The sequence below is a fragment of the Vulpes lagopus genome, chromosome 1, assembly GCF_018345385.1.
Source record: "Vulpes lagopus strain Blue_001 chromosome 1, ASM1834538v1, whole genome shotgun sequence".
Taxonomy (NCBI): domain Eukaryota; kingdom Metazoa; phylum Chordata; class Mammalia; order Carnivora; family Canidae; genus Vulpes; species Vulpes lagopus.
Genome location: NC_054824.1, coordinates 90,678,586 through 90,703,613, shown reverse-complemented (window position 1 = coordinate 90,703,613; position 25,028 = coordinate 90,678,586). Strand labels below are relative to the sequence as shown.

At 36.0% G+C, this 25,028-nt stretch overlaps 2 protein-coding genes across 13 annotated transcripts in view; one reads left to right on the top strand and one right to left on the bottom strand.

The window, feature by feature from the left end:
* Window positions 1–21,542, bottom strand: part of CIP2A (cellular inhibitor of PP2A) — a 38,173-nt gene extending 16,631 nt beyond the window's left edge. Inside the window, exons 1-13 of one of the 3 annotated variants that reach the window (XM_041751931.1) lie at window positions 21,286–21,542; window positions 17,146–17,293; window positions 14,647–14,759; window positions 13,696–13,790; window positions 13,136–13,232; window positions 12,150–12,272; window positions 11,855–12,000; window positions 8,601–8,676; window positions 6,884–7,102; window positions 5,477–5,636; window positions 3,824–3,965; window positions 2,687–2,786; window positions 1,083–1,201 (exon numbers count right to left, since the gene is read on the bottom strand). In XM_041751931.1, the coding sequence (XP_041607865.1) occupies window positions 1,083–1,201; window positions 2,687–2,786; window positions 3,824–3,965; window positions 5,477–5,636; window positions 6,884–7,102; window positions 8,601–8,676; window positions 11,855–12,000; window positions 12,150–12,272; window positions 13,136–13,232; window positions 13,696–13,790; window positions 14,647–14,759; window positions 17,146–17,293; window positions 21,286–21,387 (1,640 nt within the window). In that variant the 5' untranslated portion in view covers window positions 21,388–21,542. Of the gene's footprint in view, window positions 1–1,082; window positions 1,202–2,686; window positions 2,787–3,823; window positions 3,966–5,476; window positions 5,637–6,883; window positions 7,103–8,600; window positions 8,677–11,854; window positions 12,001–12,149; window positions 12,273–13,135; window positions 13,233–13,695; window positions 13,791–14,574; window positions 14,588–14,646; window positions 14,760–17,145; window positions 17,294–21,285 lie in introns of those variants that run through there. The other 2 variants (XM_041751939.1, XM_041751948.1) reach the window with 2 other exon arrangements.
* A 20-nt stretch (window positions 21,543–21,562) lies between these two features.
* DZIP3 (DAZ interacting zinc finger protein 3) overlaps window positions 21,563–25,028 on the top strand; it is an 86,336-nt gene continuing 82,870 nt past the window's right edge. For 2 of the 10 annotated variants that reach the window (XM_041751892.1, XM_041751902.1), the window contains exon 1: window positions 21,563–21,885. The gene's annotated coding sequence lies outside the window, so the exon portion shown is untranslated. Of the gene's footprint in view, window positions 21,886–22,005; window positions 22,158–22,209; window positions 22,212–22,240; window positions 22,393–22,422; window positions 23,595–25,028 lie in introns of those variants that run through there. The other 8 variants (XM_041751917.1, XM_041751910.1, XM_041751833.1 and 5 more) reach the window with 7 other exon arrangements.

Below are 25,028 nucleotides of genomic sequence, written 5' to 3'. Positions count from 1 at the left end.
AATGTCTTACCTAGTCACTAACCTGCTTCATTTTATTCAAATTACTTTTGCAAATTCATTTATGTACGGAACTTAAACTTTTATTTTATTTTTTAAAAGATTTTATTTATTTATTCATAGAGACATAGAGAGAGAGGCAGAGACACAGGCAGAGGGAGAAGCAGGCTCCATGCAGGGAGCCTGACGTGGGACTCGATCCCGGGTCTCTAGGATCACACCCTAGAACTCAACTGGACACTTAGTTTACAGAGAGCCCCCAAAATCTCATTTTTTTCAAATATAATATATTCTCGTAATGTTTGAAATTAATGAGTCTAGTGGACAATTCAGCCTGGTCATTATCTATTCCACTTTCCAAAAGTTTTCTTTAGGAATCTTCCCACTACCTCCAAACTAGTTTTCAGTCCATGCAGTTCTCACAGATGAACCTTTGGTATCTGCCAAGGTCCTTCATTGGCAAATGACCCAGATTTGGTCAATGAAAATAATGCCTAGGCTTATCATTTAAACAACTGGGAAGGGAAAGCTCTTCATTTTTTTTTTCCTGTTTTGTTTGTTGTTTTTTTTTTTAGTCCTAAAAGCCATGTTGGTTATGAAGTGTTTAGTCCTTTAGAACAGATTCCCCTCTTGTCCGCTGGCAATCCTGTGGTTACCTACAACCCTTAAACTGAGGAAATTCTTCCTCACATCTAAATGTCTTTTAAGCTTGTTTGCTTGCGGGATTTATTTATTTATTATTTCTTTAGTATGGCTGACATGGGGAAAGCACATTCTCTGTAAGAACTGAACTGGTAAGATGTAAGTATAGTCCAGAAGCCACTATGTTAAATAAAGGAGGTGAGAGATGGAGCGGCATAGAGCCTGGAAAATATATTTAACCCATCCGAAGCTACTTTTCTCCGAGCATATACCTGGTCTTTTCAGTTACTGGAATCAAATTTTCTTTTAAGCACTTGAAAAATTACCATTATAATGAAGTCTTTGATTCACAAATTTTCTAGTCTTTCTACATCAAGGACTACTAAAGAAACACAGCAAGATATTCCAGCACAAGAGATACACTGCAAATGACTACAACTCACACTAATGCAGGAAAATCTGGCAGTGGAGCAGCTTCCAATAATATTCCCAATCCAGACTGTACTTGTTCTCTATTATCTGATGTTAAAGCAAAAGCCAAGGGAGTAATCAGGCGTGGATCCTAAGCAAATCAGAAACCAGAAAACAAGAAGCACAAGGAATAAATAATGTCAGGTTTTTTACATCAAGGTGAGTAAACAGAGCTAAATCATAAAATGATACTAGCCAAATTCTGAAAGGTTTCTATCTGATATCTGAATGCATTTATTCATCTTTACTTTGTTACAATTATCTATGCAGTCAATATGAACATCAGCTTTAAAAAAATTTGGGCAAAGTTTTGAACACTTTTGTTGTGCCTATGAAAATCACATCCTAAATATTTTGATGAATTTAAAATACCATCCACAACTGACTCTTTTTTAATTATTGTTTTAATTCTGCTACACTAGAAGAAAATCTGGCTATAAGAAAAAATAATTATCATTTCTAATTAAAGTCAAAAATAAAAGTAAAATTCAAATTAATTCAATTCTAATTCAGTAACTGAAACAATTATGCTTAAAGCATAAGTCCTTCATGTCAGTAAATATTTTACATTAGTACTGTAAGCCTTAAATCATTTATTCTGAAAAACATCTCCTAATTGACAGATAATCAGTTTGACTCAATTTTTAAGTTAACAGAGAAAAAATATTAAAATATGAATCCTTTATAGTTATCTACATTTTACCAGTGTCAAGTGTCTTGTAAGTACTCAAGTATAATCTTAGGCCACAGAACCATGTTAAGAGACGGGCTTTATCTTTATAACCCTCATAGTAACTCTTTGTAACCACTCCCATGGAGGGGGATCATTATTTTCATTCTGTAGTTAAGGACACTAGAGCTCATACAAGTGAAATAGCTTGCTCAAGTCTGCACCAACTTGATTGATGGTGAAGTCAACATCTGAACCCCATCTCCTAAGCATTATGCTCTCAAAGTGTACAAGTGGCCCCTGAATACGGTTTCAGGTTTGCCTTCTACCCTGTCTAGACAGATATCAGAGCCATCTTTGTTAAATTATTATATTAACCCAATTGACGCACGTTTGCTAAGTATCTATTAGAAGTCAGGTTTTGTGGCTTTCAAGGTAAACATAAGAACTCAAAACCTGTGAGTTAGCTATTCTCTGCCTACCCTCTCTAATCTTATTACAACTCACAATCAAGTCCTTTTCTTCCAAGTGTGTCCCTTATCCCCTTAAAGCACTACATCATCAACCCCACCCCAAAACTCCAAAACAAATACCACATCCCCTTCACTACAATGCCAATAGAAATAAACGAAGAAACGTAAAGGATGACAAGAAAGGAAAAAGCCTGAGGAAGCTCTACTATAAGCAACATATTGTACATTATAATCAGGAGCATTTACGTTCAACTCCTGCAAAACTACATAAAATTACCATGTAGTAGGAATACTATAGTTACTTAGGCAATTAACTTTCTTCTGACGCCCAATTCTAAGAGAAACAGTTTCTAAAGAATATTAAAACAGAAACTCATACATTAGGGAGCATTTTGTATAAACAAACTTCAATATTTGAAGAGTTTAAACTCACCTGAAGGATTTTATAGAAGCTTACTTCCATACCAGGAACCAACTGCTTAAGTTTATTCATCAAATCAAGGGTTTTCAAAACTACATCAGCAGCAAGTTTGCTTAAAAGTAAATCATATTTAAATTAGATAACTAAAGAATTGCTTAGAGCTTTATTTCTAGCCATAATTCTAAAGAAATTCTGAAAAACCAACACCTGTTTTTAAACCTTAGGGAGATAAAGTATTGTTTCTTTTGAGAAGTAAAAACACAGTAGAGACCATTATCCTTATAGCTCAAGCCCCAAAAAGAACAAATTGGCCTTAACAGTCCAAGTTGAGACCGTAATCTCAAATACCAGCATGCTTCCACTTTCTGTACCACATTACTAACAGCATCAGCAACATGATCTATTTAATTCTTAGCTTTGTCACAGGCCTATCAACAATAAAGGGCAATCTTAAGCAATACAAAATCTTAATATTTACCAAATAAATTATACTAAGCCATGTTCTTAGCCTCACTGCAAAAGGAATACAAAAAAAGAAAAGGTAATCTGTGTTCTGGAGGACCACAATTATTGGCAATTACATCATTTATAGAAACTGAAACAAATCAATATCTAGCCATTTAGTAGGTCCTCAATAAAGATGTTAATAGACTTAATTCAAATGAGAGGGGAGGATAAAATCTCATCACTATCCATGAAAATTCACCTTTAAGTCTTGACATGCTAATGAAAAGAACTGTCTGCTAGTAGGAAACTTTCTGTAGTAACCGATTCCCTAGTAATAAAAATATGACCTGGTTTTTCATGTTTTTGTTTAAAACAAACATAAAATTACTGAGGCAATGTGTCAAAAAGAATCTCTAGAAAAGGAGTACAAAGACCCTTAGATAAGTTAAAACACCATGAAACAAACCTAAACAATAAAAAACAAATCATAGATGTTAAGATTATCCTTTCTTTAAGCACATAATTTATGAATTGAATGAATTTTTTAAAAACTATGAAAAAACTTGTTAATTCTCCATTCCACCTTGAGTTAATACTGCATACGCAAGGATTATCCTTCAAAAGAGAGGAGAATTGCTACATCTTTTGATTTTTATTACATTTGGCATTATCATTTTGCCATTTGGATTTCATTATACTCACCACAATTCAGAATCTGCTACCTTTGTTCCAAACCCTAAATCAATCTTGCCATACGTAAACTGTTGTTCTATCAGAGTGGTACATTTGATAGTAGTCAGAGTTTTTGCAACATGCAGTTTTAGAGTATCATCTCCACAAAGAGGTAAGTTTTGTTAAGGGATACAAACAAAAAATTCTAAAAAAACCCAAATCCCTTATATTTGTTTTTTTTTTTAAATCCCTTATATTTGTATTGCTTTACAGTATTGAGTGATTTCATACAAATTATCTTGTCACTTCACTTCCACATAATTATTGTTAACATTAACTCAATGACGTTAGGAAACTAGAGCTCAGAGCATTTAAGTGATTGGTAAGTGGCAAGAGATGGGACTAACATTGTCTGTTACTCTGCTGGATGCTAGTATTTGGTTAACAGATTATAACAACGGTTCAGTATTTGCTGAACTAAGAGTAGTTATTTTTGCCTATACTGTAATATTACAAGTTAATTTGAATATCATGAAAAAGTGGTCAAACTTGGCTCAAAATTGGTACAATTTTGAGGCCTGCATATATTATAGATATCTCTAAAACCAAGCAACATAATCATGGGCCTCCACAGCAATGGTTTTCAACTTCAGCTGCATGTTAGAAACACCTGAGTGATTTGAACAGTCAATTACAATCTCCCCACACCTCACACACTTTACTCCAATTAAATTAGAATTGCTGGAAGCAAGGTTCAGGTGTCAGGATTTTTAAAATGCTCTCCAGGTCATTTGAATACATAGCCAGGGTTCGGAATCACTGCTGTAGGGAAGAGGAAAATTAAGGAGCAGCAGTTCCAAGGAGAGAGTAAATAGATGTGGAATTTGCTCTAGGTCAGAACGAAGTTGAACAAAGTCTTGTTGCTCTGAGATATAAGGAAACCTGCAGGTAAGTATGAAAGATCTGGTAGAGATATAATGGCTCTTTGCCGATAATAAAATAGCATTAATGAAATATTTTAAAAATGGAATTTGGGCTTCAAAAAGATTTAGAATCAGCTAATCTAAAAGACAAAAGCTAATAAAAGACCTAAGAGAATCAGAATACAGAAGTTATTCACTAACTGAACTCAAGGTTTTCTTTTTTTGTAATGAACTTTGTCTTTATAATATTTGTCTTTTGTATAATCTAGTGTGATGTCACTCTTATTAAAACATTTCTAGAAGCTTTAATTTTCAGTAAAAATTATAATATAAGCTAAAATAACTGACTTTACCAATGTTTACTCTGATACACTGAACAAACGGTGGCACCATGAATCATCCAGACAGCAATTAGCATTAGAGTAACACAGCAGTTATCTTTAGAATGTATCTCTTAACCTCAATTTGTGGTAAAAATGTCCACAAAAAAAAAAAAAAAAAAAAATCAAGTTTAAAAAGCATTCTGAAAATACTCCTTAATTTAAAAGTTTTACACAGAAAAATGAGGGAAAAAAGTCTGGACAACCTTTTTAGACTCCTCACTGAGAATTAGTTTTATAGTTTAAACTCCAATAATTCTGAATAGGTATAAGCATAAGAAGTGACTAAAGTACAATTAAAGACAAAATGCAGTAAACGTAATGTTAGAACAAAAAAAAAAAAGAGTGGTTAGTTTCCATGTTTTAACAGTAAAGGATATTTAACAAAACTTCAGTGGCCTTGACCATCCTTTCACATTTTTTTTTTAATAAGGCTTCATCTAGATTTTTTTCTGTGAACTGAAGTTGGTCAAGGATTGTAGGCAGCAGAAGGCTCACAAAACGGTCAGCTGAGGAACAGTTAGCAGTATCTGCAACATCCTGGAGAATTAACCACCACCAATGATGAAAAATAAAAATAAAAATGAAATACAGAAAGTAGAGATAATAACTGAGTTGTCATGTTCTCATCAAGTCTCTTAGAGTTACTTTAGTAGTTAACTGACCTGGGTCTCCTATTTAAAATCTACCCTTTTATCTCGTTTTGAAGGCTATGATGACTTGTCTTAAATGGAACAATAAAGTTTTAGGTTATTCAACTGCAAACAAGACTTTCCAATGGATTGTGTCTGTGATTTGAAAACAAGTATCCTGAAATTGCTAAGTGAAACTGCAATAATTAAATAACCACCACTGATCTAAATACTTTACAACCACGAATAACTCCCAACAAGAATCTCAAAGAGTTTTAATTTTTTTAAAGAGTTTACTTATTTATTAGAGAGAGAGAGAGAGAGAGAGAGAGAGAGAGAAAGAGCAATCATGAACTAGGGGAAAGGCAAATAGAGGCAGGCTCCTCGCCGAGTAGGGAGACCGACTTGGGGTTCAATACCAGGGCCCTAAGATCATGACTGGAGCTAAATTCAGACACTTAACTGAGCCACCCAGGTGTCCCTCAGAGTTTTTTAAATGATCAACAGTCAAGACCAACATAAAACATAGAGTAATTTGTGCATCATCTTTGACAAATATATTTAACCACTGATACACATTTTTGTTTGTGCACAGGATCCAGTTATGAGGGGAAATACTGTAGGAAGATACTATAGTAGGCAGAGTAGGTATAAAAAATAGGGACAACAGTAGAAAATGCTAAATAACCTAGACAGTAGAATCTACCAGAATGTAATGGCCTCTAGGGAAAGAAATTTTGTATCCTAAGTGTCTAGCAGTGTCTGGCATGTTCCACTCCATCTGAGTAACTGAATCCAATGTTCCTATATTAATCCACTCAATAGGTTAATGAAGACCATAAACAGTATCTACCAAGATGGAGAAGCATGACTACTGCAGAAGTACAGTCAGCAACAAACTGTACAAATCTCAGCTAATATCTTTACTTATTACACTGAAAGAAGTATATATAAGCTATTCAGTGCCAAAAAAGAAAACATTAATGTTCCTGACTTTGCCCCAAAGAAAATTCAGTAGCTGAATGGTGGGGAGTTTGCTAAAAGTTTTCCTAAGGTGTACAAACAATTAGAAGTATATCATGGATGTTTATGAATGTAAACTGTTCACTGAGGATCATAAAAATGGAAAAGTCAATTTGTCTATCGTTATATTACCTCAAATATTTCCTTGAACAACTCTAAGGCTAGAAGAGAACAGTTTTCTGATCTGTCCAGAGGTTGGTTTGACCAACGCAGTAGAGCCACAGTAGGTTCTAAACATTTAGAACGGCTTCCCAGAATGGTGTTGCCAGATGGAGACTGTTCAAATATCATCTGAGTGAGCACGTGGCGCAGCTGAGTCACTGAACAGAAGGCAAGAAGTAATTCTAAAACCTGTGCAATATAAAGTCTTCGTTAAATGTCAATTTCATTGGCCTTTCATGTACAAAGCAACCAAATGATGAAGTTGAAAAGGATACATATTTTTTAAAAATACTCTAAAAATTAAAGACAGCTTCCAATTTTTCTTTTATTATTATTTTTCAAAATATGGGATTAGGTACTATAAAGTTACAAAGAAATTTGTTAATGGTGGTTACTCCTAATAAGGATTGTGAAAGCCAAAGAAAGGAGGGCAACTTCAACTAATATCATATGTCTTCCATAGTAATTTTTTTTTTAAAGCACAGATATATTTTGTTTTTAAAATAAAAATAAATTAGGAACTACAGACACTTGCTATCATGCTTGAGATTCGAGAATTCCTATAAAGCTTACTTCAGGATAATATTGAAAAGTGGCATCCCCATGCTTTAAAACATTAGGTATGGCTATTTCCACATTGTACACTGTTGGCATTATACCGGTTAGCTCCTCTATTCTACTTCATTTCTTTACCTCATTAATTGGGCCTTTATAACATAACATCCCACAACCTGTTTATTAGCTAAATTAAATTCTATCTCACTTCATACACTACCAACCTATCATTTAAAAAAAAATTATTGGCATCTCTTTGCCTATCCACTTATTTTCTACCTTCATCTGTATTTTTGTAAATGACACGTAATTGGGATTTGTGTTTTGATCAACTTGATACCATCCGATTTTAACAGAGCTCATTCCATTAGCATTTACTATGTAACATGATAATCTTTGATTTATTCATTTTTAAATATAAATTAGAGTACTTATTTTTGAATGGGTAATGTATTTACTTAGTTCCATGGCTAAACAAAGCAATCTGATCTCTAGATATGCTCCCTGAAGGCAAGCAATGTTATCAGTGTCTCTTATCAGAGACATGTTATATCCATATAATATCCATAAAATACCTTCTCATATACATGTCTTAAGTATAATGTACAAACACAAACAAATCAATCACTAGTACAAAGGTGGTGGGTAGGCAAAGAGATGCCAATAATTTTTTTTAAATGATATGGTCTTTCATATCTCTCAATATTTTGTAATTTCAGAGTAGAGACCTTGTATGTGTTTTGTTGGATTTATCCCCTACGCATCTGACATTTTTAAAAATCAGAAAATAGTATTATTTATAAAACTACATTTTTCTATTTAACATTTTCTACATGTTCTTTTGATGAGCTTATGGACATGTCTCTCTTGGCTATGTAGTTTAGGAGTAGAGTTGCTATGTCACAGAGTATACATATATTCATTAGGCACTATGAAACAATATTCCAAGGGGATTGCACCAATGAATGAAGATTTGGGAAGGGTTTTAGAGTACTGGCGATGCTTTATTTTCTCATCTAGATAATGGTTATGTCTGTGTTCGGTCTGTAAAAATTCAGAGAGCTGTACACTTAAGATTTTTCTGCACATTACAATTTTCAAACATTTAAAACACAGTCATGTTTTTACAAACCTTTGAAGAAGAATCAGGATCCTTTCCATTGAGAAGACCTAATACTTGACTAAGACATGAAGAAAAGTGCTCATACCTAAGTTTAAAATAAAAATATACATCAAATAACTATGAAATTGATGCATCAAAAAGATTTATATACAAAATAAATATAAAATTTAAGTGTATTTTCTTTCACCTATATCGAGCTTCTGATATAGAAGTTCTTGCAAAATTTATAGTTAAAACATTCCATCATATATGTATCTATGTATACGGTTATTCACTGAACAGTGAAAAAAATGATTCATGTGGCAATAAATAAATCATTGAAACTTTCAGTACTTCAGTTTTTTTAAAGCTATGTTCAGTTTGTAAAAATTCAAAGAACATGGAATATTCTAATAAATTAGGTAGCTATCTATTTATAAAGTGCTTATAACCGCTAGGCATTTTATCAGGCTCTGAAGATACAGAGATAAGATGCAGAGCCCTATGTTGGATAACTCTAAGAGGTACTAGTGGTACCACACACATTACAGTCTATGTGACTGGCGCATCCTGTGTTTGGGACAATGATGCTCTGTTAGAGAGCTAACAGTCTAAGAATAAAGGCAGTAACATAGGATATTGTATAATGTAAAATACAACACTATAACGGAGAAATGTATAGGATGCTAGGAGGATGAATATTGAATCCAGACTTGGAGTGGCAGGCCTGATCAGATGAGGTTTCCCAGACTTGAGTCTTAAAAATAAATAGGAGTTAGGCATATAAAGGTGAAAGTATTCCAGCTCTCAGCATAAGTACTTCAGAGGGAATAGCACATGGGTACACAAAAGGTTCTAACAAGCTGGAGATTCTATTTATTTTCTGAAGTGATTAGACAAAAGTAAATAAGAAAATGTAAAGAAACAGAGCTGAGAGGTCCCCAGAAGCCAGATTTTGGATCACTACATGGAGAATTTGGATATTCACCTTGAGTGCAATGGGAGATCACAGATTTTAGAAGGGATATATGATTGAAGGAAATGTTGAAAGTTGAATATAAGTGAAGGGAGTCAATGGAATGGGAGCCATTGAAGAAACAAAAGATAGTAAAAAAAAAAAAATAGGACATGAGATTTAATGCATAAAAGGATGCATTTCTGAGCAAAACAGGATGACACTAAGAATTGGTATAAACACAAGTAACTTGGTTCAAGAGCAAAAATTCAAAAGAACTCCAATTAGATAGGATTCAGTTTTTGTTTTTTCTGTGAAACAAAGATGAGTTCATCTGAGGGAAAAGTGGCAAGAGGAAAGTGGTAAATATTTGAAGGGCCACTGTAGGAAATGAGAAAGAAAGCTGGGAATAAATATGAGAAGTGCTGCCCAGATAAAGTTAGATGTAGTGAATATGTAGGATACAAATTCATAAAGTGTGATTTTCTCAGGTTTTGGTTAGGAACATAGCCATTAAATTAGACTTTGGAACAGATTCAGGAATATTTCGCTAAATGGTATAGCAAATAAATAAGAAGAAAACACAAACATAATTTCCTTTCCAGAGTTCTAGGCTAGATAAAAAGAAAACAGATAATGGAACTGAGAGATTTATAGAAGTGATTAAGCAACCACTTACTAATGCTAAATCAGATTATACTTTGGTCCTTCTGCAGAGGTATATCCTATGTATTTAGAAGTTGCTCAATAAGCACAATTTGGTGGCCAGAATGGATATCACACGAGAGTATACTGGGAGGACTCTTGGAACAGACAAAGAGAGGACAAGTAAAGGAAGGACACTCTGGAAGAACATTTTCTTATCCACTTATGCTTAAGAAAGGAAAAAATGAAATGCTAATGTTGCAGGATTTCTTTTCCTTTAATGCCTGTGGTTCTTGGTCATGCTGTTTTGAAGGATGAAGAGGTAGACCAGACAGGTGGGCAGCAAAGCAAGTTTACTGAGTGATAGTACAAAGTTCCTGAAGAGGGAGGGGACCTGAGAGAGTTGCCACCAGACTTTCTAAGTCTATGGTTTTTTATGGGCTTGGTTTTAATCTGATTAACCCTCCCTGCACCTATCACCCAGTCAGTTTTTGTCATCTACCTATCATGTAGGAAAGGGTAGAGGGCTCCTTCCAAGCTGGTGTAAAATCCTTTCATCTTAGGGTGGGGCCCCTTACCCTGCCTGCCTTTTTTCTGACTATTCTTCATTGCTAATGTGAATGCTTCTTGGTTCTGTAAAATATCAGTTAACCATATGGGTACTGGTCAACCTTGCCCTAGTGGTTAGCTTTTGTTTTGTTAATGTCTACATTATATGTTCCTTAAAATTAGGGACTATGTCTTTGTACAATTTCTGGATTCTATGATCCTCAAAGATTTGGGGCTGTGTCTTCAAATTCCTGCCTCTGCTAAAGGCCCTACCTCCCCTGATACTCGACCACAGTAAGGGCTCCATAACTGTCTTCTCATTTGTGAATGATTAATTGAAGCAATTTCTACAATTTCCTAACCTGTGATCACAAAGCAGCTGAGGCACTGGGAAAATTTAACTTAAAGATACAAAAAGGCCAGGGGTACCTGGGTGGTTCTATCAGTTAAGCATCTGACTCTTGAATTTGGCAGATCCTGATCTCCTGGTTGTGAGACCTTTGGGCTCCATGCTGGGTGTGTGGAGCCTGCTAGTACCCTCTCCCCCTACCCCCCAAATAAATAAATAAATAAATAAATAAATAAATAAATAAATAAATAAGGTCACGAGCTCTATGGAAAAGTTGCTAAGTGTTCTCAAAAGATAAATGATCACATGAAATGCCAATGAGACAGAATGGGCACATAAACATGTGTTCTCATTTTATCTTACGACACAACAGAGGCACATAACAAAGAAAATGCAATCCATTTTATGCAAATAAGAAAAGACAAACATACTGACATGAATGTTCCTATAAAAATAATATTTTCCAAAAACTGGAATGTTCAAGATTTAAAACTGGCACTAAAAAAAATTGAGAAGTGTACATTTTAGAGAGTGATACAACCTTATTTACCTAAGACAAAGACTGAAACACTTCCCTCACACCCTCCACATTATTATTATACTCATACATTTTAGGCCAGCAAAGCAAAAAAAAAAAAGGAACAAAGTCTATCAAAACATTTCAATTTAGTCTCTTGTTCCTTAGTAGAATCCAAGTTTACTAAATCTGAAAAGGCAGTTTTATAATCACAAACATACTTCAAGGTTCATTGCAAAGAAAAAAAAGACGAGTCTTAAGAGCCATACCTGGTAAGATAATCAGCAATTTTAGGATTCTTAAGGAGATCCATCAATAAATCAACTGAATACTTTCTAGTTAGTGTGCCATCACCATTTATGAGAATATTAAATATTAGCTGAAAAGTTTGATGAATGTTTCGAGCATGGAACAGCTTAAAAACAAATTAGGAGAAGTATATTATACAAAAAATTTTTAAGTTGACACCATTCTAAGCTTAACAAAATCTCAATGACTTTTAAAATATCAGAGAATATAAACTTCAGAATTATTTTCAAAGATAATTTAAAAAAACATATTTACCTTTTCCCCAACCTCTTCATTTAATGTCAAACTGGATAATACTGAAAGTGCAAACACAACCACAGTTAAACTACTATGGGCCAGGAAGCTTATAAGAGTTCGATAAAAAGATTTCACATTATTCTGAAAAAGAAAAAAATTTAAAAATACATTAGAATAAACACTATCAGTTTTATATTTTGGTTTAGAAAGTGTATCTCACAGAGTAGGTAAAGTTTTACTGTACGTTATTTATCAATTTAAGAGATTATTCAAGGAGCAAGATGGTACATTTTACATATTGCTTTTATAGTAGTAAAAACAGGTACAATCTTAAGGGAAAGCTGTTTAGATATGGGAATGTGAGCAAATGTTTACCTTTTCCAAATATTTCATGGCTCAAGATAACTTCCATCTCCAAAGTACCTCCAGCACATGAACAAATGAGATATTGTTTAACTTAAATAGGTAACACTGAATACTGAATAGCAGGGGAATTGTTCACAAAGTACCCTGAAGAATCAATGAACTTTCTTGATTTAACATTTCTAACAGTGGTTCAGTTAGCCTCCTTTGTGTGTCTTCACTCACTACAAGAGCTAATAGTTGTTGCTAGTCATTTATTCATGGATCTTTCTGGTAGAGTTGCCATTGATTTTGCGGAAATTTAAGAAATGAGGTAAATGGGATTGCCAGTGATGTGTATCCTTTCTATTAGCACAAAATAATTTAATATTTCTTGTGTTATTCAACATAAACAATAATGGGATGCTACGGAGAAGGGAAACTTTCAGTACTCAACATTTTTATCAATACTTATAATCTTAAATACAACATGTGCAAAGGTTAGAATACTTCAAATTAATCATGTGTCAATCTGTTCCTTAACTGTGATGAATCAGCTGGATGAGACATGAAAATTCTTATTTTAAAGAAAAACATATACAATTATCTTTAAGCACAGAACCCACCACAAACAAGAAAGAAAGATTTTATGCAAAACTTACCAATGTCTTTATGTATGTTTGAACAGAAAGATTGTAACGACAAAGATTTGCCAATAATCCTAGACAAGGCATTGTTAACTCATCTTCAGAAGACTGACTGTTGTTTTAAGGAAGATAATAAAAGATAAAAGCATTAAGTTCATTCTAACTCTATATTCAATTACACTTAAACTTTTTATATGCAAAAATGATTAACGTGAAGACAGAAAAGCTTTGAATAGTACTGACCATTTCATATTTCGAAACTAAATGATATTCAAATATAGCACAGAAATATGAAAATAATTGTCAGAATGAGCATACGTATCTCATCAGTATATTCTATTAACATTAAACATAAGCATTAAATATTCAATTTCAATAATTTTTTCTGTTCAATTCATTTCATAAATTGTTATGAAAATTAAAGCTGCTTTACACCATTTGATTCCTGAAATCATCTAAAAGGAGTGAACAAGAATTAGTCTCAATTTAAAAAATTGGAAAAATTGAACTATTACATGGTTTTAGTTTAAGGATAAATCAACAGTATACTTGGTTACGTTTGGTTGCATACTCACATATGATCTATCAGGAAGGTAATTAATTCATCTATGTTGGCACCAGAATTGAAAATTTTGACGTTGTATGTTAATCTCTGCAGAAGTTGAATGCACTGAGAATATGAAAACACTAATAAATATAAACATATAAAAACATATTGCATGTTTATAAGAATGGACTCCTAGGCATATTTGGAGCATTTCACAACTTTAGGAAGCAGAGTTTAGGGCAGAAACTCTTGTATTTCTTAAAATGGTTCTGTTTTTTTAAACATAAAGTAATGACATTACTAAGAATTTTAGAGTTCATCTCCTGACTCCACACATTTCTATACAGTCTATCTCAAACAGAGCATCTTGTCATCAACCTGGTTCACTTAACCATCTTAAACATATATGCAGACTAAAACATATACATATTCCATGAATTCTAAGATATATTTTTTCATATTTTGTCATCTTTAAAACCACATCAGTTTAATTGGTGATGCTTTCTTTTCTTGTAACTGATGGCATTTTAGGTTCAACAACTTATCTGTATGAGAGCTTCAAGTCTATGTTAAACAAGACTAAATCTATAGCTTTAATTTTTTGTAGAATGTTTCCTCAACAGACGGCGCCTAGATGCCAACTCAATTTGCGATTTTAATACAAATAGCTTACATCTCCAAATGTTGACATCTGTGTTTATATAAGTCTATCAAAGTGGTTATAATGTAGATTTGCTTTAATTCAAAAATAATGCTAGATGTGGTAAGCTTCCCTTCTCTAGAAACTTTTAAATAGTAATACATGTGTAATGAACCAGCTCTTAAATTTATTAATGGCAAGAACTGTCCTATTCACACGGGATTATGTTAGCATGTATACTGTAAATTAGCCGCTTACAATACATACCGTCAATTCTGATCTGCAAATAAAGAAGGAAAAACAAGTATTAAGTGAAGAGTACTGTGTAGGTGTGTATACCTGCAAAAACACTGAATCACTAAGGCAAGTGCTGCTTCGACAAACCACTCCTGCCAGCACGCTATTCAGGTTATAGGTATTCTGAAGACAGTCTCTGGTTTCATTGTCTACAGCTGTAAGTTAAGATAAAATGGCACCAAACATCATTTTTATATATGGTGTTCACAGATAAAAGATAATCTTAAATTTCATGTTACATTTATTATGTCTAAAAATATCAAATACAATATGGCTATTTAATTTTAATCACCTTCCAATTCAGAAGTTTAATCACAGAAATAATATAAGCTGGGAATGGGAAGAGAGAAGTATGAGCTTTTCCTTTTTTGTCAATAAACAAATGATTTTTCTATGTAGACTAAATTAAAGGAAGAAAACTTGCCCCACATATTTGTAGAAGTTTTGCGGTTAAAAATTATCTCAATTCTTTTGTAATTTAAAACTGCTCTAAAGAATAAAAGGTTGTTAACTAAAAAATAAAACTTAAAAAATAAAATAAAAAGACTATCATTTTAAAAATTTCTAATATATTTAAATGTTGAAAATGACTGCCATTCTCATACAAAAGGTTGGTGGATGTTAAAATTAGCATAACATTTTTGGAAAGTGATTTAGTAATGGCTATCAAATTGAAAAATGACCTGAAAACTGAAAATTAATGCAACAGAAATACACTAACATTTGAGCAAAACCACATAAAAATGTATTGATTCTGACAGCAAAAACTCAAAAAAGAGCATACATAAGTACCCACCATTAGGAAAGTGGTTAAATAAATTATAGTATTCTGCAATATGGTACATGGCAGCTATTAAAAAGACACCAATATGGAAAGAAAGCTAACATATGCTAAGTGAAAAAAAAAATATGATGCTCTGCAAACCATTTTTAATTTTATTTTAATTTTTATTTTTTAAGAGTTTTTGTTTTTGTTTTTAATTTTATTTATTTGTTCATGAGAGACACACAAAGAGAGAGAGGCAGAGACACAGACAGAGGGAGAAGCAGGCTCCATGCAGGGAACCTGATGCAGAACTCGATCCCAGGTCTCCAGGATCATGCCCTGGGCTGAAGGTGGTGCTAAACCGCTGAGCCACCCGGGCTGCCTGCAAACCATTTTTTAAAAGAACAATCAAAACTATTTGTTAATTGGGTGCTTGAGTGGCTCAGTTGGTTAAGCAGCTGCCTCCAGCTCAGGTCATGGTCTCAAGGTACTGGAATCAAGAAAGCCCAGAGTTGGAGCCTGGAATCTTCGGAGTTTGGAGTCCAAGCCTTGGATCCCTGCTCAGTGGGGAGTCTGCTTCTCCTTTTCCTGCTGCCCCTGCCTCCCCTTGTGTGTGCACCTGCATGCTCTTTCTCAAATAAATAAAAACTTAAAAAAAAAAACCTAATCAACTAAGTTCTAAAATTATTTGTTATGGCATAGAAAAAGATCTAGAAAAACAACTATCAAACCATTAAGAAATATTATCTACCGAAGAGGAAATGAGGGTTGGTGGTGATGAGTAAAGACTCCTTTTATTTTACTGTGTATCTGTGCTAAGTTGGTAGATGCTACGCCACAGTGACTATTTAAATTTAAATAAATATTAAAAGAATTAGTTCTTCAATTACTACTCACACTACAAATGCTCAATAGCCCTATGTGGACAATACACATGTAAGACATTTCCATCATCACAGAAAGTTCCACTGGACATGTTGGTCTATGATATTATTTATGGATCACTGGGATTTTTTTTTTATAAGCATGCATTAATTTTTTTTTTTAATTTTTTTTTTTTATTTATTTATGATAGGCACACAGTGAGAGAGAGAGAAGCAGAGACACAGGCAGAGGGAGAAGCAGGCTCCATGCACCAGGAGCCCGACGTGGGATTCGATCCCGGGTCTCCAGGATCACGCCCCGGGCCAAAGGCAGGCGCCAAACCGCTGCGCCACCCAGGGATCCCAAGCATGCATTAATTTTATAATCACACACAGATTTCCCTTCCACTCTCAAGCATATATCAAGAAAAAAGGACCCATGACAAAAATTTAAAAACTAGAGATAGAAATAAGTAGAAAAATGTGTTTTTACCCATAGCTCTGAGTTCAGTATAGTCTATCAAAATTGCCGGATTTTTTTTTTTTATCACTAGCTATGACTTTTCTGAGTGATGCATTTAGTATAGGCATTATGTGAATGTATTTTTTTTAATTCAAAAAGTAGGCCAGCACTTCCCAAGATGCATTCTTTTTCTGTAGACCTTTGCTATGCTTCAGATCCTCTGTTCTGATCATTTTAAGAAAAGATATATACAATAATATTTTCTTTACAAGGGATCCACAATGCATAAAGTTCTGAAAGGTCCGGTGATGAAGAAATTTTTTTTTTTAATGAAGAAATCTTTTCAATGTGAATCATTTACCAAAAGATACTATAACTAAATCTGCCCTTCAAAAAATATTAAATGCAACATCTTCTAAAAAGTGAAAAAGAGAAACTAAATACATTACCTAGTTGAGATAGCAAGCTGATGATACTTAAGACCAGTGGTGCACTTATGCTTGGGTCTTCAAGTAGTTCCACAAGGCAACTTAAGCATTCACTTGGTAATATCTGATTTGGTGTAAACAATCGTGTGAGCTTCTGTCCAGAAATTACCTACAAAATTGTAATTAAAATGCATTAGTTAAGAATTGGCAATTTGTGTCTCTTCTCCATTTCAAGTAAGAACTCAGTTGCCACTGCCATGTTTTCCAATTTAGAAAAGTCAAATGCTGTTCCTTCCCTGGAAGACAACCTATCTCCTCTCTCACTAGCTAATGTAATCATTCAGATCCGAGTTGTAATGTGTTTCCTCCTGAAGCTTTCCACTAACCCTCTTCCACCAACTAGGTTAGGTTTGCCTATTATACTGATAATAAATTATACTTTTATTTTATGAACTGCCAAACTTTTGATTACCTAGCAATATTTTCCTCCTTACTACACGGAACACCCTATGAAGGCATAGGGCATAAATCAACACTTTACTACAATATATTTATTGAGTAAATAAATTCCTGTACATGCATTCCACCTATTTTGAGGGAGGCAAAGCAAAGTGAAAAGGAGCTATGGGACTAACTATGTGTTATTCCTTTTGCTCCTTTCAAAGTCAGTAAGCTGAGCAGAAGTTAGAGATTACAAAAATGGAAATTAAAAAAAAAATTTTTTAAGTAGCCAGGTCATGCATAGACAAATTTTATTTTTGGTTATTCCGTTTTTACTCCTCTCTTTTAACTCTATAAACCATCCTCCCCTTTCCCATGTGAACAGATAAAGCTGAGATTAAAGGCCAAAACAGTTGTTAGACAGCCAGGTATTTTATTTTCATTTCTTTAAAGATTTATTATTTAGAGATAAAGACAGAGGCCAAGAAGAGGGAGGGGGCAGAGGAAGAGGGAGAAAAGCAGACTCCCCACTGAGTGCCAACGGGGAGTGGGGGGTTCAATCCCAGGACCCTGAGATCATGACCTGAGCTGAAAGATTTTATTTATTTATTCATGAGAGACACACACACACACACAGAGAGAGAGAGAGAGAGAGAGAGAGAGAGAGAGAGGCAGAGACACAGGCTGAGGGAGAAGCAGGCTCCTCACAAGGAGCCCAAAGTGGGATTCGATACTGGATCCTGGGATCACACCCTGAGCCGGATCACTCAACCACTGAGCCACCCAGGCATTCCAGGATGAAAACAATTCTTAAGAGAGAGAAACAATCATTGATAAATATAAATTTCTGTTTACCAAATACCACATGTGCATAATGAAACCTGAATTTTCACAGATAATCACTGCACTGGAGAAATTACTGGCTTAAGAAAGCATCTCTAATATTCCTTTCCACTTGTACCTTCTATAGCACGCCCTCAATACTACAACTCCAGCAACAACAGACACTCCTGCAGCCCTGTGATGGTAACAATGTCCTTTACAGCTAGCTGCTAGCCAACACCTCTTCCATGGCAAGCCCTGTGAACTTGGGAGAATAGCATGACCTTCACACTAGGACACTGTTGCTTCATGTCCAGGAAAGATAAGGCACATTTGTCCTCTCCCAGGTCCTCCCACTAACACTGTCCATCTTATGAGAATGACAAGGAGATCAACCTGACTAGAGTCAGATCCATGGGCCAAAAGTCAAAGCAAAAAAAAGGGTTAAGCATATATGTAAGTCCCAAAGTAAACTTTTCTTTAGCATTTAAAGAGCCAATGGGATGAGCACTGGATGTTAATACTATATGTTAGCAACTGAGTTTAAGTAAAAAATTTTTAAAAAGTGCAGGGGTGGTTTCGCAGGCTTAGTTGGAAGAGCATGGGACTCTTAATCTTGGAGTCGTGTGTTTGAGCCCCACAGTTGAGTGTAGAGATTACTTAGATAAATAAAACTGAAGACAATAGGGGCGCCAGGATGGCTCAGTTGGTTAAGTGACTTCGGCTCAATTCATGATCTCAGGGTTCTGGGATTGAGCTCCCACATCAGGCTCTCTACTTTTCTCTCTTTTTCTGCGTTTGCATTCTCCTTCTCTCTCTCAAATAAATAAAATCTTTACAAAATTAAAACAAAATTAATAAAATTTAAAGAGCAAATACAATTATCCACACCAGAAAACAGGTACTCTGAGTCAAGGGATCTTTGCTTGCTTTCATAAATGGTATATAAAAAGCTTTACCCAAAATTAATACATCTTGTCTAATTTTACTAGTAGTTATCCTATAGAATTCCTATAGAGTGTAGTTCAAGATAAAAGAGGTAAACCTTGCAACCTAGTTTAGCATGTTTAGTTACTCGGTTATTAAAGAGTATCTTGTTAAAAATCGCTTCCCCAGGGGCCCCTGGCTCAGTAGAGCACTCAACTCTTGATCTCAGGGTTGTGAGTTCAAGCCTAATGTTTGGTGTCGAGATTAACTTAAAAAGAGAATCATAAAAAAAAAAAATCACTTTCCTGGAAGTCTGTTTCACAGCACTGCTTTATAGTGGTGTAGCTTCCCATTCCCTCCATTTTTTGAGCACAGGGTAATCAAATTTAGTATGAAAATAATTTCTATGTTAAGATTTCCACTGATAATTGAAAGTGATAAATGGAGTCGGACACTTAACAGACAGCCACCCAAGCGCCTCAACAGCCAGGTATTTTCAAAAAGCTTTCTGAATGTTATTCAAAGCCTAACTATTCTATATAGATATATATCTTTTCTAGAAGGATGGAAAAACAAGTAGTTACTTTAGAACTGTTCTAAAAACTTTCATTTTTAAAAAGATAAAGGTCTAAGCAGGCTGTTTTAGTATCCCTCTAATCTTTTCTATCTCATTTTTATGTCCTCACTCAGATGTCAGTTTTTCTTTTAAAGCTTTGCTGATAAGAACGCTTCAGAATAGATCTGGGGTGCTTGGGTGGTGCAGTTGGTTACAAATTCGACTCTTGGTTTTGGCTCAGGTCATGATCTCAGGATTGTGGGATCAGTGTGAATTCTGCTTGAGATTCTTTCTCCCTCTCCCTCTGCCCCTCCTGCTCATAGTCACTTTCTTTCTCTAAAATAAATAAATCTTAAAAAACAAAAACTTCAGAATATCTGTTCCCAAGGAGCATGTGTTTTAACATTAAAGTCTAAAAAGACAGAAAAAACAGGTCCAATGGTAAAATTACATACTGATAGTAGATATTTAGGGGGTAAGGAATGTTCTGATTGCCTTTATGCCTATTTATGAAGCTATACCTTTGAAGATTAAGACATTTTCTGCTTTAAATACAATTTCCCTCGGGATGAGACCTGTATTTATTACCTGTTAAAATGTAAAAATCGCTTCTTGGATGCTTTCATGCAAATAGAAATTTATTTTAGGAATAACATATTTCAGCACTTACTTTGGCCTAAGCATTGTTCTATATATGTATGTTAATTCTCTTCATCTTCGTGATAACTATAAGCTAGGTGCTGTCTTGCAGATGAGTAAACTGAGGTATACACCAAGACAGCAGCATCACAGAAATTCACTTCCTGAATCCATGCTCCTGATCATTACATAACATTAGTGCTATAAAAAACCATTAAGAATGAGATCACCTCGGCTCTGTTAATCCTAAAAAAAAAAAATTCAAAGCTCAGGTCCTGCATGGGGCTTTAAAGAAAAAATACGGGATCCCTGGGTGGCGCAGCGGTTTGGCGCCTGCCTTTGGCCCAGGGCGCGATCCTGGAGACCCGGGATCGAATCCCACGTCGGGCTCCCGGTGCATGGAGCCTGCTTCTCCCTCTGCCTCTCTCTCTCTCTCTCTCTCTCTCTCTGTGTGTGTGTGTGTGACTATCATAAATAAATAAAAATTTAAAAAAAAAGAAAAAAAAAAAGACAAAGAAATGAAGGAAGACGTGCAGCTCCGAGCTCTCTCCACAACCAAACCCAAACAGCGGAATTTAGATTCCCCAACCCTCCGCCCCCCCGGAGGGCCCGCGGCAGGGCAGGCAGGTGGCTGGGCATTCACCGCGGACACTCGCCTCCCGCCCCACGACGAAAAGCCTCCCGGGGTCGCGAGGCGCCGTCCCCTCGGCGCGGCTGGGGGCCGCTCCACCCCCGCCGCACCGCGACCTGAGGATTTCTACGGGGGAGCCCCTCACCTCCAAGTGCCGCAAAAGCTGGGTGGCATTCGCCTCCGACTTAACCGCTTTGTACTGACTGATGGTCAGCAGCAGAGACTTCAAGCAGGCGGTGGAATCCATGGGCGCCGCCGCCCGCCCGCTCCGGCCGCCGGCTCTCGCCGCGCTTCTTTTTTTTGATTTTTTCCAGCTCCACCCCCTGACTCCCGAGGTTTCCGGTTCCGGTAGCGCTCCGGAAGTCCCTAGGCCCCCTGGGGGAACCGTTCTCAATGAAGAAAGGGGGGGAGCGGGGAGGCGGGTCGAGGAGGCGTGCGGGTTCCCCGAGGGGGCTGAGCGCTGTCCTTCCAGAACCCCCTTCCCGCTCCCCACCCGGCCCTCGCTTGAGCCGAAGAGCCGCGAGGTTTCAGCTTCGAGATCGCGTGGAGGCGATAAATCTCGCGAGAAATGTGATTGCGGCTCAAACTTGCGAAGGGGCGGTTGGGCGCCGGCGGGGTCCCGGTTGCGCCGAGCTGTCGGTGTCGGTTCGTTTGCTCCTCCGGCCTTGTCGCGGGGTGGCCGGCTTTTTCATTTGTGCGTCAGCGTCTACCTGAGAAATGGTCGCTTTTCCCTAGTCTAGACACGGTGAGGAGTTCTGAGGAGAATACCGGGCTCCGTACTGTGAGGCGGCCTGGGAGGGGCCTGTGGTTAAACTCCCCCCCTCCCCCGGTCCGCCCCGTCTCCTCAGGAATGTTTGTTTTTCAGAGCAAGCCTGTGACCGTGGGATTCTGTGGCGAGGCCGTCCTGCCCTTGAGGTAGTCGCCCGGCTTCTCCCAGACAGCCAGCTCCCGGTGACTGTGGGCCAGGCGTTGCTGCCGAGGGTGTTCCCACGAGCGTCAGTATTTTTTTTTTTTTTTGTAAGTGGAGGTATCTTATTTATTTATTTATTTTTTTATCCGGCGTGATCAGTTGTTTTCCGAATCTCGGTGCCTGTGAACAGGGCACTTCGGTTTGCGGCGCTGTGATACGAGAGAATTCTTGTGCATGTGTGTAGACGATGAACGAAGTAGCTGCTTCTGGAGCGTTCTCTCTGCCTGATGTCTGCTGACGTTGAATCGAGCCTTAAAAACCAGTCTGGAGAAATTGTTAAGAGTACATGTCCTTTTTATTTATCAATTTATTTAGTTTTTTTTTTCTTTTTAATTTTTACATGCCCTTTTTAATTAAATCATTCGTCATTAGTCTTTGTCAAGTCAAAGGAAGTATTTTCTACATCACTCTTTAAAGGCAGTACTTCATACATTAAAACATTTAGCATCTGTTTTTTTAAAGGCAGTCCTTTTTATATCAAAACATTTTTACATGTGAAGGTCTTAATCTGGCTGAGACATGCCTTAAAAACCAGTCTGGAGAAATTGTTAAGAGTACATGTCCTTTTTATTTATTAATTTATTTCGTTTTTTTTTTTAATTTTTACATGTCCTTTTTAATTAAATCATTCGTCATTAGTCTTTGTCAAGTCAAAGGAAATATTTTCTACATCACTCTTTAAAAGCAGTACTTCATACATTAAAACAGCATCACTCTGTTTTTTTAAAGGCAGTCCTTTTTATATCAAAACGTTTTTACATGTGAAGGTCTTAAAACAATCTGGCTAACTGAGACATACATGTGAAAATAATTGGGTGATTCGTGTATCTGTGGGTTCATTCATTCTGTAAACAATTAGTGATGTATGATTGAGGGTTAGAAGTGGCGAGAAAACAAAGATGAAGTATCCCCCTCCTGGGAAGCAACTGTCTAATTAGAGGAATGTACTAAATAGGGACTCCATAGGGAATCCACCTGAGTTCTGGAGGCTCCTGAGGTTATGTCAAAGAGCGATGCCAGGCTGTGTGCTGACAAACTCTAGTTCCACCTTTTACAATGTGACCATAAGGCCGACTCTTCACTGCTTCCGTTTCTTTCTTAGGTAAAATCCCAGCTGGCAGTAGTACCTGTTTAATAGGATAAAGTCAGTAATGATTGATGATAGAGAGCCTGCAGTGTACGAGGTACTTGTCTAGGCACTAGAAAGAAGATTTATTGAATAAAAAGTCCTATGTTAAGAAGATTACGGGGTAAAGAAAAAAAAATGAGAGAGAGATGGAGAAGAAAAAGTAACAGAAATCCTTTTCCGAGAGTAAAGGTGTTTACGAAGAAGGGAGTTGGGAGGTCAGGATAGAGAAAGTGCTTCAAGGAGTTGAAGGACAGAGCCATGCTCTCCGGTGGAGGAGGTCCTGAGGTGGGACCAGAAGGAAGTGTGTCACGGATGGCAAGGATGGATGCTGCCCTGACTGGAGTAGAGAGCAAGGGTGAGCTTAGCAGGGAAAGTGAGGTCGTGTCAATTGGTGCAAACCATTACGGAATGAGTTAATCAACTTAAAAAATTTAGAGCGGTTGACTGGCATAATTCTGTTCCCAGCGGGTGTTAGTTACCTCCTGGTTCATTGGCAAATGTAGTGATAACAGGTTAATGTTAGACTTCTCAGTAATAATAAGTGCGTCATCTTCATACTTAATTCTGAGCCAAGGGAAGATGCCAAAGCTGCCAGTCATAAATGCCTTCTTTCTTTAAAACCTTACACTTTAACTGAAGCAGTGATAGAAAATTTTCATTCTCTTCTGTAAGATATTCATCTTTAATATAAAATAGTGTCATTCTCAAAAATCTTCAAAAATTGACGTTGGAAGTTTAGAAGGATGTACCACGGTGGTAGCTGTGAGAAGCAATAAAGTATTGAGGCAGAGATACTCATATATCCTAATGTGAGAAACACAGAGCCTTATTTTAGGCCCACAAAATGAGAAGGAGGAGGAGATGAAGCTGGGTCCAGATGACTAAAGACCTTATTGTTCTTGATCCTGAATTAAGTGATTGCTGGCTTAAAAATGGGGCCTTGATCTCTTTAAGTTTGTGCTTTAGGTTGATTACTCTGGCAGGTGGGTGAGCTATGATTTTGAGATAAATAAGGATAGAAGTAAGGAGGATGTTTAATTTGCTGCAGTCTTTCAAAGGATTACCAGGATAATTGAAGTGGAAATAACAAAGACGTGATGACAAATTTGAGAAATACAGATGAGGTGAAATAGGCAGGACTTAGTGACTCATTTCAGATGTGAAGAGAGGGATTTCACGTTTCTAGTTTGAATGAGAAGATACAGATGTTGCTGTGGTAGTTAATAATGTATTTTATGTTCAGTGGAATTTTATAAAATCATATAGTCTTAAGTTTCAGGGAATTATGTAATTTTTGTTAATGTGAGTTCTCTTTTTCTCCTTTAGAATTTTAATTTGCTATTGCTACTGTAAAAAAAAAATGCTGATTTTTGATGCATCTTTTATCTAGATTCTGACTAAAATATCTTTAATAGAGTTTTGTTTATTAGACTTTCTAGCTTTATATCATTCGCAAATAATAATTTCATCTTTTCCAGTATTTGTTTCATTAATGTATTCCAAAAAAAATGGAATAATCATGATGATAATGAACATCTTTGTCTTCTTAATTGAATGAGGATGACCAGTATTTTAACACTTACTATAATTTGTGCTATTGGCTTGTAATAAATAGCCTTTCAAATGTTTAGGGGATTGCCCTTTATACCTGTTTTATTTAAAGATTTTCTAAAATGTCTACTTTAAAAAAATTATCAAATATTTGTTTATAGATTTCATTTTCCACTTTAACATGATAATGCAACGTATTCTGTTGCTTTTTGGTTCTTGGGATAATAGTAGCTAACAC